Source organism: Dicentrarchus labrax, unplaced genomic scaffold (genome assembly GCF_905237075.1).
Source record: "Dicentrarchus labrax unplaced genomic scaffold, dlabrax2021, whole genome shotgun sequence".
NCBI lineage: Eukaryota > Metazoa > Chordata > Actinopteri > Moronidae > Dicentrarchus > Dicentrarchus labrax.
In genome coordinates, this window is record NW_026136719.1 from 13,728,289 (window position 1) to 13,742,049 (window position 13,761).

Below are 13,761 nucleotides of genomic sequence, written 5' to 3' on the forward strand. Positions count from 1 at the left end.
AGCAATTGGGTTAGCTTACCTCGGACACAATGGCCCTGCGTTTTGTGATTCAGTGCTCTGAATAATGGACTAAATAGGATTTCCTTGGACACACTGTGGTTTATTTCAGCTTGCCTGCCTACCCACATAGATGAGTTTAGCTCACAAGGCTCTGCTGTGTTAAAGTAAGGTAAACACCCTTCTACCTTTAGGCAGATGTGCTAACCACACAATGTCATGGGTAGCAGTAGTGGGCTAAGCAGCCTGGTGATGAGCAGAGAAGCAGCGGCTGAGATTCCAGTACATGTTGTTGCTTTCTGGCAGCATCTACTGACAAGCTGCTCAGAGGGTAAAGCAGCCAGGTTTAGTGGACCAGTTTAGGCCCAAATTTAGTTTGAGGTGGGAAATTACTCTCATCTGCACTGCAACTAAATGATGTTTCCCTGTTTCCCTCATGGATGTATTTGCAGGTTCAGGTTTTCAGGTTTTCTTTTAGGGCACCGGCTGCGAATAATGGCAACAGATATGATTAGATCCTGTCTGTTTTTGATTTAACAAGGAAAATTTCACTCACTGCTACACGACAGAGACTAATGATTGGTTATTTAATCAGACTGTCTCGAGGCCACAAGCTGCAAATGCTACAGTATGCAGTCTGTATACAGAATTGTAATGCATACTGGCAATACTGTTGGTATTTACACGCAGCAGGATGCTAATAAGGTTGGGCATGTGGGGATGAATATGTTTTGTATACTGTTATTGACTACCACAGTATTTTATACTCTTTTATTGTGTAATGTTCTTATTATTTTATTTACCTGCCCAGTCCCCAGGGACTACGGGCAGAAAATAGCAATTTGCTAAAACCTGGTACATCCCTTGTTTTCTATAAGGTTAATGTTCTCTGTACATTGTCCCTGTTCAAATAAAGAAATTCATATTAACCTCTTTTTCCTGCATAAGCAGCACATTTATATGAGCTACAAGGGAAAGGTGTGTGATGAAATGCATTGATGTTCACACTCACTACACTTTGGTGGCCCAAAAGACATTTTATAATGACATGTCTCATTCTGTCCTCTACTTTAAATCCCAAATGCAAGCTGCAGCGGCCTTCTAACAATCAACAATGATTTAAATAACCACTGTTGTATGTCTCCATCATCTAGTCTGGCAACGATTATGGTAAATTGTGTCGCACAGGGAGATGCACACTTCACAACCCAGGGTTTGTAGTCTCAACCAGCTTTTTGAAATTTGAAACTGAAATTTGGAGTCTACATGTTTGAGATGTCTAGGTGTGAAATGCTGTCATTGACGCTCATTAAGCTTGAGCGGGTGAGCCTGAAAATCTGATAGGAAGTCTCTGTGCCATCTCACCCAGACATTTTCGAACACTGTTGAGTTTGTCAGTATAAAATCAAGAAGCACTCTTGTAGTGTAAGATTTGTAAAGACAAGATCCAAGACGAATGAGCATCAAAAGAAAACAGGCAGAGGAACTGGAAACTACCATACAACAAAATCTCACCATGGTTTCGCAATTCACCAGCACATTTTCCTGCAACATGAACCATACTGTGCACATCTCCCAAACAGCTGTCCACCACAATAGCTGTCTGGCCTTATTTTTTTGTATTCAGCAGAAACAGGCACACTGGCAGAGTACTGCGAGTTGGCCTTCCTTTAAAACTAAATTTTTTGTTTGATTATGTGTTTTTCCGAGAGATTAGAGCATTAAAAATCCCCAACAACCACATCCATGAAGACTATTTTACTGCTTAATGCATCGTCTGTAATGCATCAGTTAGTGTGTGCACTGCAAACTTAGTGAAGCATGAAAGTACTGGCAAACACTCTATTTAATGTGAATTGTACAAACATGTAAAAGATACAAAAACTACTCCAAGAAAAATGTGAGGAAGTAAAGCAGGTGGGGGGGAAGCATGGATGTAATAATAAGTAAAGTGATGAAGCTGCCTTTAAAAATGAAGGTGTTAGAAGGTGGCCACATTGATCTGTTGTGTCTGTCCACGTACATTAATCCTAATTCATTTTCAGAGACAGGTCTCTGTTGAGTGAGCACGGCTGATTACACATCAGTCTCTGTCAGATTTCCATCTCTTTTGACAGACAGAATTACCTCTGGACAGACGGATTCATCACCCTCTATTAAGCCATGGAGGTGAATACTGAGACAACCCATTTCACACCATTCCATTATTTTAAACTCGCCATTAATAGATACCAAATGAAGATTTAAAATAGCCCAGCAAAATGCTAAAATGATTATAGGTTCTCCAGCTCAATTTTTAATTGAATTTACACTGAACAGGCATTCATTTATTGGAACATTGAATGAACAAAGCCTTAACAACATGTTTCCTACCTTCTATGGCCACCAAAACCACCTAACAGAAAGAAATGTATGTCCAGTTTGTGACTGTGTAGTTGCACTTCTTATACACACAATACTATAGCAGTGAAGCACAACATCAATCTCTAGCTCTCAGTTCTCTCAGGCCAAAGCCTATTAGTTCACATCCCTATCTAAAACAGTTGTGAAGATCTTGATCTTGAACAGTTACTAAAGGTGGACAGAAACGGTATATATGTAGAGCAAAAAAAGAACATCTAGTAAAAGGCATTGAGAAAAAGGTTTAGCACAAAACATAACCTTTTTTAATCACATGTTTCATAAGTACCAAGTTCACTTACACTGTATTTAAAAATGAAGTTCTGACTCCATAAAGTACACACCTTTTATTTCCCCAGATCTTTGTCAGCATAATGTAAAATAGAGTTTGGGATCTCCAGCAGCACTCACACCCTGTGGTTGTTAGTGCTGCTAAAACATTAGCTCAGCATGCCCAGTATTCTGAATTAGCATTCCAGTACGATTAACTGGTCTTAACATTTGTTCTTTTTTGCCTGCTGATCTGCTCAGAAATCATGGCTATTAAACAGAAAAACCGTAGAGAGCAGATCTGCAGTACATGCCAGAATTTCATTAGAGCTGTAACTGGATCCATTTTATGGCGTGACTCATGGATTTCACCAATTTGGCCGTGTTACCATCGGCCATAATTGGCAGTTGTGTCGGCAATTGCATTGGGCGGAGTGATTTCTCAGTGACTGATTACTCTGGCAGGAAGAAACTTTCATGTGGGAATAGTGATTTCTATCCCCATTCAGAAGCTGAAGGATGTTCAGCTTCCATGAATTCAGATTCACAGCGTGTTCCCCTAAATCTCCATAAAACCCTTTAGTCCTCTCAGTATAGTGTGCGTACAATAACAAAAGCACACTAAAGTATAGATATGTGGTGCCCATCAACACTGGATTATTGTGATTTATTGAAGAAATAAAACACTGATCATTTATTTTACACTTTTTCCTTCCTGAGAAAAATGGTCGTTGCCAGATCGTTTCCTGGCCCTGGCACTCTGCTGAAAAGTCAAATGGAGCGTAGAGAACGGCCTGGCCATTGCTAATGACTGATTTACTTTCTTTCCAACTGCATCCCCATTTCAACAGTGCTCAACAACAAACAACCCATTAGGGAGGCTCAAAATATTTAGAAATTGGTCAAATAAATCAATAATGGAATCTCCTCAGGACATCCATCACATTTTTTCTGCGAGCATTTCTATAATGAAGAAATTGACAGTCATGTCATGTCAGCAATGTGAGTTTAAGCTGTCAGAGAACAAAATCATTTCTGTCAGATTGTGTCATCAGACACCTGCTTATCACTGACATAATAAATAAGGAATATAAATGTGAATGTGGAACACACGGTGGAAGATATGCATGTGTATACTATTCATTTATCTCACAGTCAACAAAGACTGTGATAAGCAGAGGGAGAAGTTAGGTTACTTCCTATCACTATGAAATTATACCTGTTGGGCAGAGGATCTTATTTTGAAAGTACAGAAGTGTTTAGATTATATTCATCAGTCAAATTAACAGTGATGTTTAGTAGAACAAGGCTACAAGTCTACAGCCACGCTAGCAGCCCTGTGAAGCTTTAGGTATATTCAGCAGGGGGTTTGTACATTTTTAACAGGGGTGATGGCCCAATTGGCGCATCCTAGTGATGAGAAGACATGTTCTTTAAAGTAACCTGCAAGAAGAACTTAAAACAGAGGGGCAGGACTGACAGCTAGACAAATATGTCTGCTACTTCAGCACCATGGACAGCACCATGGAAATAGTAACACACAGCACAGTTAGGTTGCTGATATTTCAGAGCCATGGTAGGGGGGCAATACAATCTAACTTGCACAAACCTCAGTCAGATAAAAGATCAATGAGTCAAGCAGACTACACTAACATATTCAACTAAACAACTCCTCAGACCCTGCACTCTCTCTGCCACTAGGCCAGGCAGGGATATTCAATTAAAATTCAAATAGGTCCAGAGTTAGAGAACATTTCCTCAAGCAAAGGTCCAGAAAACATCATAATGTATAGCTGTTTTTGAATTGGTCATCATGGTGGTGCTAGAAGAAAAGTCAGTGGATCACCAAAGTCAGGTGGCTTCGTCCTCTGGGACCGAGAATGCCTGTACAAAGTTTCATTGGAATCCATCCAATAGCTGTTGAGTAACGGCCAATACAATTCCTAAAGCCATGTGCCACTAGCATATAAAATGTAAGCACAGTCAGTTCAGTAACCTTTTTTTCCTGTTTAGTAAAGGTTTGGATTTTTAGCAGTGGGTTTATAGCTGACATTAAAAATGAAACATCACAACCTACGAGTTTTCAAACCAGTGCTACTATTTATTAACATTAAATTCTGCCCACATGAAGTAAAGAAGTCTTACAGAGGGCAGCTATAATAATACAAACCCAACAAGACAGACCTCTTTCAGCTTTAAATCATTTAGCAGTCAGTTGGAAAAGGAAGAGGGTTAGACAGCATGTAAGCACTTGTATCTAATTCAGTTTTGATCTGAGACGTAATTGACAGACTGCGATGTTAGAGATACATTAGCACAAATCACCCGAAAACAAAACTGTACAAAATAAATATGTACGGAATAATGAGGACTGAGAGCTTTACAATCATCCATAAACCTCAGTGGTAATCACAGGCATATTTACTAAACATTTTGCTCCTTGTTTCTGTGCCTGAAGCCATTCAATGTTATTAATCAAACTAGCTGATCTCAGGCAAATCCCACCGCTGAACTGCACCTTTTGACCTTTTCTTCACTGCACGGAAGCTGGTTCTAATCAGTGATTATGTACTTAGGAGCTGCTTTTCCGAATCAGACTATAATTACATGCAGACCATTGTGAGTGTAAACTGAACAGAGGACACAGAATTCATGTACGTAAATCTCACCTTCTGTGTCCAAGGTTTGAAGAAGTAAATAAATATTTTAGCCATAGTAGGAGCATATTGCTGTACCAAGCACAAGTTGTACATGTGTAGTTGTGCATGTAACACATAAAATGTTGCCCTTGAATATAAGTTACAGGCAATGACAAGCATCTTGTTGTAAGATGTAAACCAGTTACTGCAATTTGTGTCATTATAGTCTTAAACAATTAAGATTGCACATTTGCCAAAAGGTGATGTAACTCATTGCTGATATTTGGTACATCAACTAAGTACTGCAATAGACCAGCATTTCCAGACATATTGAAGATGTGAGTCAGAAACCCTGGTCAACAAAATCCTTTATATTCTCCTTTTAAATGATAATAAATTGATAGGTTCAAAGAATTTGCTTTATGCCGTCTACATTCATAGACGGAATCCAAAACATTGATGCGCAACATCAACCACAAACCTATTCTCATTTCTCAGTTTGTACATCCTCGATTCCTTTCCTCGCATCTCAGTCCCTCCCACCTGAGATGCGAGCAGGGGAAGCAAGGCAAAGACGGAGAGGAGTCGAGGCAACAGACATTTAACAAAATAAGACATCCTTGCTTCTGAGCCGTCAGTTTAAAGCGGCATTAATTTAATATGACGTGTGGCACAGCTGCATCATCTGTCCATTGTCATGCCTCTTTTACATGTTACGGGTGCCGAAAAGACTTCCGCTAAGGATACACCTGTGCATCCTCGCTCATAGCTACTCAACCAAGCCTCCTCTCTCTTCACTCCTCTTTCCTCAAGATGTATTTTAGGAATTGAGACATCCTTCGTGCATAGATTGATTTCCGGGTCACAGGTAGGAGGATGGAGGAGACAAGGTAGCACAAAATAGAGAAATGAAAAGAGCTTTCTGTTTTTTTCTCTACCCAAGGCCACAGCTGGTGCATGAGCTTATCCCAGCATGTACAAGAAAAATAAGGCAAAGAAACAGCCTGGATTCTTTGCAAGGTCATCACAGGGTTAACACTAACATATGCTGATCACAGCCATGGGCAAATTATTTAAAGTCTCCAAGCAACCTAAGCTGCATGTCTTTGAATGGTGTAAAAAATCAAAAGGAAACCCAAAGAGAAAACACTAAATTCAAACAAGAGGAACAATGGCAGATATTCAAACTCACAACCTTCTAATAACCACTGAACCACCATGCTTCCAGTCTAAATGATTCTAGACAAACCAAGTAATGGAGAAAGACAGTTTTAAAAATCGACCTCAGCAGCTTAGTTCAGTTAGTAAATAAACAGTCATGTCACAAACAAGCAATCAATATGAATTTTGAATAATGTAGAGAAGTGGAGCTCTATGGGCAGGTTGATTAAAACACCACAAGACAGATGACTTGGTAAAAGTAAGAGGAGGAATGAAAAGCTTACACTGTGTTGCATTGTCCTCCACACAACCCTCTGGGAGCAGCAGAGAAATGAAGAAGAAAGATATTTAATTGGACATCGGAGAAATAGAGAGACTGAGAAATAGAATAGAGAGAAAAGAAAGGCTATTAGTTAGTGAAGCAAAAAGTTAAATGATAAATGGTGGTGCTGTAATATTCCATCCACCAGTCTCATCTCACTATGAGATTTAGTACCTCAAACCATTTTATTCACAATGAATTTCCCACTGTGAAATCAGTTTAAAATCTGCTGCCATCAAATCTGATCAATGCAAAGTTCGTGACCTGCGTACAAACAGCAGTGAATTGGTTGAATAAAAGTCATTATTTCATTCAATGCAATCAACTCAGCTTGGCTTTAATGTCCAGCACATATATTTCTGTACTGTATCTAACCTGCTTCATACATTTTCACAAGGAAATGCAGATACAGAGTAAGACACAGATATGTGATCAAGTGAGCAAGAAGTCTTACCCTGAGAAATACAACTCACTTTTCTTAGAAGATTTTTTCTTTCATAAGAAGTTGGCCCCAAGAGCATGTGCATATGAATTATTAGTGAAACGTGAAACCTGTAGATTTTCTCTGAATGTGTGTTTGCCTTTTAGTAATGTTTTCCCTTTCTTGCCCTTTTTGATGTGTATGTTATGAAGCAAAGACAAGGGTTTAGTTAGATTTTATCCAGAATAACATTTTAAGGATCTGGCCATGTTTCACACAACCACTGAATATTGACTATTTATGAAGACAGACACAATACGCTCTGCATTCTTTAATCTGCTTCTCTGTTCTTGAATATGTTCCATTTTAATCCTGTTAAACAACTTAAACAGCAGAAGATTATCAACTGTGCCTTTTATTTAAATAACAATAATGTATTTAATACACTCATTAGCCAACTGGACAGAGGATTACAGAAGCATTTGTTAGATGGAATGGTCGAAGGACAAACCAAATGTGGTTTAATAATATCCAATCGATGGCCTGACATGTTGTGGTTGTTATACCACTAAAATGTCATTCAGTAGAATAACATATGTGATACAAAGAAAGAAAGATTTTTCTAATTTTGAATATATTTTTTCAAGACACTATGGTGTGTTATTATTAGAAGGTAACTCATTATCTCTGCTTATACCACAGATGTTTGTTTTAATTAACAGTCCTCCATTTAACATTCACGTGTATGACAAAAATACAGCTTGATGTGGAGAAAATAACAAGTTTATGGAATAACACATTTCTTTTACAATTACATTACAACGTCATATTTAAATGTGATGTACAGTAGGCCTTAATGAGGACCTAGAGAAATCACAACAGCATACATTTTCAAGCAAAAAAGGAAATGATGCAGAGCTGTAGACTTCACAGATCAGAGTTGTAGCACCTGATTTAACATCTTGTCAAGTTAAGGGCCTCTGTGTTGCTACGGTATATACTGGAACTTGACACAGACAGCCTCCCACACATTGTGTTTCAGTGGCATGAGGTGGTGCAATGGGTCTTTTTATAGGCTCAATTAATGTCTTAGGATTTGTCATCATCCTGAAGTTTAGTGGGTGGATGTTGAATCGGTTTTATCCTCTCCAGCACTGATTCTCAGAGCAGTACAAATTCTGGGATGAGGCATTTTTTTGTGATTAGGGACATTTCATAATCTGTTCATACACACTGTGAGGAATATTGTAAACAATATGTCCAAGTAGGTTATGTGGAAAAAAAAAAACATGACGTGATCTATGCAACCTCTGGGACTGAAACTGAAATATTTTAACTCTGAGTACAGCGTGGTGTAAAAACAGTAAGAACCTGGGGTTGTATTACATGAACATGGATTACAATGATTTTTCTTGGAATCTTTGAGGGGCTCTTTTTATTCCTGGCCTTTGGACTTGAGCCCTGGCCTTAAGTTCAGTCTGCCTCCAACAAGTCTGCCTCCACCAATAATATTTAAAAAACAATTTCAGCACACTTCTGTACATTTCTGAATATTAGTTGAGCTGTTAAAATACAGAGTGAGAAAGGAAGTGTTCAACATCATAGCTGGTAGAATATAGACTAGAAAAAAAACATCAGGAATTGGCTGCTTCAGCCTTAATTAGGCTTCAAAGTGAAAGCCCAATAAGAGATTTATTTTAGGAATGTATTGGATTTCTCATAAATGATTTGACCTAAGATTAGTTTGTACTTTACAGAAGAACCTTTAGGGCATCTCTAAATGTCTACGGTATCTTATATCCCAGTTTTAATTCTGATAATGTTTTCACATTTATTTCACTACTGAAGTTTGATTCAAGTTACTTTTTCCTTTTTGATTTTACCCTTCCCTCATTTATTTGTACATTTCCCAATCACAGTTTACAATATTGCTTCTGTTATGTTGTTGCTGCACGTACCAGTCTATCCAGGCTTGTTCCTGCTGCTGTGGTTGGCCTCTCTTCAGGGGTGTAGGGTCTGAAACGAGTGCTGAACACATCTGAGATGCCTCGTGCAGACCTGCCTATTCCCGATGGCTTTGGTTGGCCACACCCTTGAAAAACCTAAAATCAACAAAGGGAGATACAATTACCACAAAGAGGGGGGTAAGCACAAGGGAAAGCTGAAAAATGATACAGACAAGCCAGTGTCTAAAACATTTTTAATACTTACAGTATATTGAGGAAATTGCCTGGTTTTACAACATCCAGATAATATTCTGTCATTATTATGAGATGAGCTTCTCATCGCAGTGCTGAACAGTTAGAAACCAGGTTATCAGCAGTCCGAAACTGCATGAAATCTGCACTGAGCGGGGGCTACATGTAAGCCTATTCCCTTTGTAGAATACACATCCATTTTGATCCCACAAAAGTTGTAGTTTGCCTACACCACTGACATTTCCCTTGAAAAGCCTGTGTCAATTTGCTCACAGCACAATTTCTGGTCTGTGATTTGAGATAGAAAACCATATAGAGCCAGCCTGGTACCAATGCTTTCTATCAGTGCCCGGGTCTCCTTTTACAGGAAGTGTCATATTGGTGGCAAAAAAATGAATTAACCCATGATATGGTGTTATGCGCATGCAGCTGAAAGCCATTGTTACGTCAAAAGGCTTTTTGCAAAGACTGTAACCAATTCATCACAAAAATACAATATAACTTAGCTTTTAATTAGTTATAAAACTGATTGTGAATTAGAATTTGTTAAACATCAAAGGGTAACTTCAGTATTTTTCACCATAATTTTCCCATGTTTTTGTGTCAAAGTGGCTAATGGGGACAACAAGTTTTTTACTTTGTCCAGTATTGAGTGAGAATGCAGCATCAAAAACTGACTGTAACCTAATCCTTGCAGGCAATTGCGGACTGTCAAAATACTTAAAAAAAGTCTTTGGTTTTGCCACTGACCAGCTCAGATTGTTATTATAAGTTATATGTTATCTGACAACACGACCCTACAGAGAAAAAATAAATGTTTCCTGTACCTTGGGAGAGGTGAGGTGACTTGTTGCAGGAAGACCACAGTGGAAATGTTAGCGTAGTAAGGCAAGAAAGAGTTTGTTTTGTTGGAGTAAAAAAGCATAACTTAGTATGATGTAAAAGATTTTCAATGTCATGCCTGAATATTTAGCTGATTTGGACAAGGCTTTTGAATTTGATAGCCCCCTGCATTTTTTTGAGCCACAGTATAAGAAATTGAAGAGAGGACAAGGAGAGAGAGAGGGGGGCAACAGGCAGAGGAGGGTAAACCAGCTGCTGCAGGCTGTGAAGGTTGAAAGATTGGTGGTGTTCCTGTGGGTGCTGTGACCCTATCCCCACAGAGGAGATTTCACAGACAGATAAAGGAAAAGGTACCAAAAACATGACATTTTTCTTTCCTTTCCATAATGTTGTCAAACACTGATAATAACAATATGAGCCAGTCAGTGCTAAAAATAAGCACTTTTAATGGACGTATTTTGACAATGCGCAATTACCCATAAGGATTACGTCATAGCCCATTTTGCAGTTGCAGGCTGCATCACTCTCACTCAATACTGGACCAAATTCAACTTGTCCCTATTACCTTATTTAACACAAAAACATGGGGAAAAAGGTTGAAAAATACAGAGGTTACCCTTTAATGTAGAAAATAGACCTATATCATTCTAAATTGTAACTAGAGGAAAATGTAGAATCTCTATATTTTATGAAATATATATATATATATATATATATATATATATATATATATATATATATATATATATATTAGTATGAGTCTGCTACCAGAAAATAACTTTATATCAAAGAACACTGTGCTCTTGGAAAAATACTGAATTGTAAAACTCAGAAGTTATTAAACTTCCCTGAAACACAAACTAAAGTTCTGTTGTTTCAAGTGAAACAAAAATAGAAGTGCAGATGTATTATTACTTCAACCTAACATTAATCAATGTGTAGTTCATAGAAGTTCATTGTCAGAATAGATTGTTTTCAGATGGCTTTGTCTCTACAGGGCCCAAACAGCACACTTCCAAACATCACAGCTCATTAGCATTCCTCTCTGGCCTGTCTGCTGGCCCCTGGCTCAGTATGTGATGGAGCACTCTAATGTGCTACATGGCTGTCAAGACAAAAGGCTGTCTTTTCTCTAATATTTATCAATTCTTCATCATGATTACAATTCCACTATCCTGTACATCACCCAAGCAAACCGATTTTCAACAGGTCTATGGCAGCAGGAATGAAGGTACAACTCAATGTGGCCTGACATATTCCACAAAGCTTGGTGATTGGAGAAGGATTACATATGGTTAAAATGTGAATGTGGGGAAAGATTGTAATCTCAGAGCAATCTGTCCACCAAGCACAGCCTTGCAGGGATGGAGTGTCAAGTGCACAGACAATGGCTAAAGTTGTAAATTGCAACCCTCTTGATATGGAAAAGAATTACATCTAATTCACACTGACCTTTGTGACTCTGGCATAGAGACAGGCCAGAATTCATCAAAGGATCAGAATAAAAAATGTTACTGATAAACCTGCCTTTTGACAAGAAAGACAGTGAAAAACGATCCTGTGTGTGATAATATCCTGAATGTGCTGCTTCCAATTTTAAACAATTGAAAAGACTGATTAGCAACTGGAACACTAAAGAGGCTAAAGAGGAAATTAGTTCAGTCTTTTATATGCAACAAAATGGTTTGCCAATTACATTTTGGAGGAAACCTGAAGACCTGAGTTCCTGTCTTGCATCCCAGGTGTAGTTGGGTCTAGACCCCTAAGCACTTTAAGGTTTAGATTAAGGTTATGGATAAATGGCTTCAAGACAGTGTTACCATGAGTGGATACAGTGAACGTTTTAAGCTTACTCTGATGTATGGTACCACTTTTCTTTCAAAACCTTTGCTTTTGTAAATTAGTAGTATATAAATGTGCGTTTTAAGAAGTGAGGACTGTGTACTGCTGCTTGTCTTGTTGCTGTGTTCTACTGTTTACAATTTAAAATGACAGTATTTTCATCCACATCATGAGAATTCAAATAGAAATGTAGATATGGAGATGTTGCAATAATTAGAAATAATTAAGTTGTATAACCTACTTATTGTGCTTATTGTTTACTGTGTTACATTATCTGTCTTCCTCTCCCTTCTTTTTCTTTTCACTTTGCCATTATAATTTTCCTTTCTTGCTCTGGTTTTTACTTGTCTATTGTGTGATTGGGTATGCTTATGTTCTCAGGTCTCTCTTGGAAAAGAGATCTTAATTTCAATGAGACTGTCTGATTAAATAAAGATTAATAATTTAATCCACATTTTTTTCACTAAATAATAGAATACAAACTAAAAAAACAATGACATGTATAAATAAATACATTAATTAATTACACAATGTTACAATACCTTAGCCGACACTTGCATGCTGTTGTCCTGCATGGTCATGATGGCCTCAGAGATCTTGATGTCAACTGGCTCTATAACTGCTTCAATGTTGAAGGGTCCCTCCAGTCTGGCTGCCACCAGTAACATAGCATCTGTCATAGCACAGAGGACACATGTCAGCTCAGAGATATATTAAACACTCACACACACACAGAAATTTGACTGCTTCTGTTTACACACACACGTCAATATGTTCACATCATCTTTGAGGATTAACAATACTCAATGCAAAACCCTCAGGGTGCTGTGCTCCATCATGTTTCTATGACACGGGTCCAACTAAGAGTACAAAGAACAGTCCCTTCTCCAAATGTGTTGACAGCCAATAATTACAAACACAAAAGGAACCTGCCAGCACCTTCATCGAGACACACAAACACAGGCACACACAGTGTCAGAAAGAGATAGGGAGATAGAGGATGTAAGAGGATGTGCAACATCAAGTAGAAATTAAATTTGAATGTGCCGAGTTTACAAATAGCTTATACATAAAACAAATAATTGATTTGCATACATGCTAATCACTCCAGCTACATAGAGAATGACAAGACTTCTGATTTATTCATCTATTTGCATTGGTATTTCTGGATTGCAAAAGGACATTCATAAATTTGTGAATTCATGTCTATGTATCACCCTAGTAATTACTTTAATAACATTTCAGACACTCAGTACTTCAACTTAATTCTGTCTGTCAAACATGAATTCTATAAGACAAAAAAAGTATGTAAACACTTTAAGTACCATTTAAGTTACTTTATCATTGTACATTACTTAAAACATCTGATGACAAGTTATGATATAAACACATACAGGGTTGTATTTGTTGTTTCCTTGTTTATTTGCCAAAACCCAAACTTCTTGCATCTAATCATTTTCCATACTAAATAAATGGGTAGAATTATCAAGAGTAAAAACACAAACAAACAAACACAGAGACAGTGACCTTATCACTCTGGATGAGTCTTGACAAAAATCAATACCTTAAACAGATTACCCACCAAACTGCCTTCATTTTCATTAAAACAATGTGTTATTTATATGTTCATATAGAGCGATGGTAGTATTGATCGTGTTAGACTAGGAG

The 13,761-nt window shown here is 37.9% G+C and overlaps 1 protein-coding gene across 2 annotated transcripts in view; it reads right to left on the reverse strand.

Annotated features, from left to right (window-relative positions):
• The window catches only part of gpc6a (glypican 6a), a 130,223-nt gene that overhangs the window by 20,382 nt on the left and 96,080 nt on the right, over positions 1-13,761 (reverse strand). Inside the window, exons 5-7 of one of the 2 annotated variants that reach the window (XM_051379035.1) lie at positions 12,636-12,766; positions 9,169-9,312; positions 6,752-6,781 (exon numbers count right to left, since the gene is read on the reverse strand). In XM_051379035.1, the coding sequence (XP_051234995.1) occupies positions 6,752-6,781; positions 9,169-9,312; positions 12,636-12,766 (305 nt within the window). The remainder of the gene's footprint in view (positions 1-6,751; positions 6,782-9,168; positions 9,313-12,635; positions 12,767-13,761) is intronic. The other variant, XM_051379036.1, reaches the window with a different exon arrangement.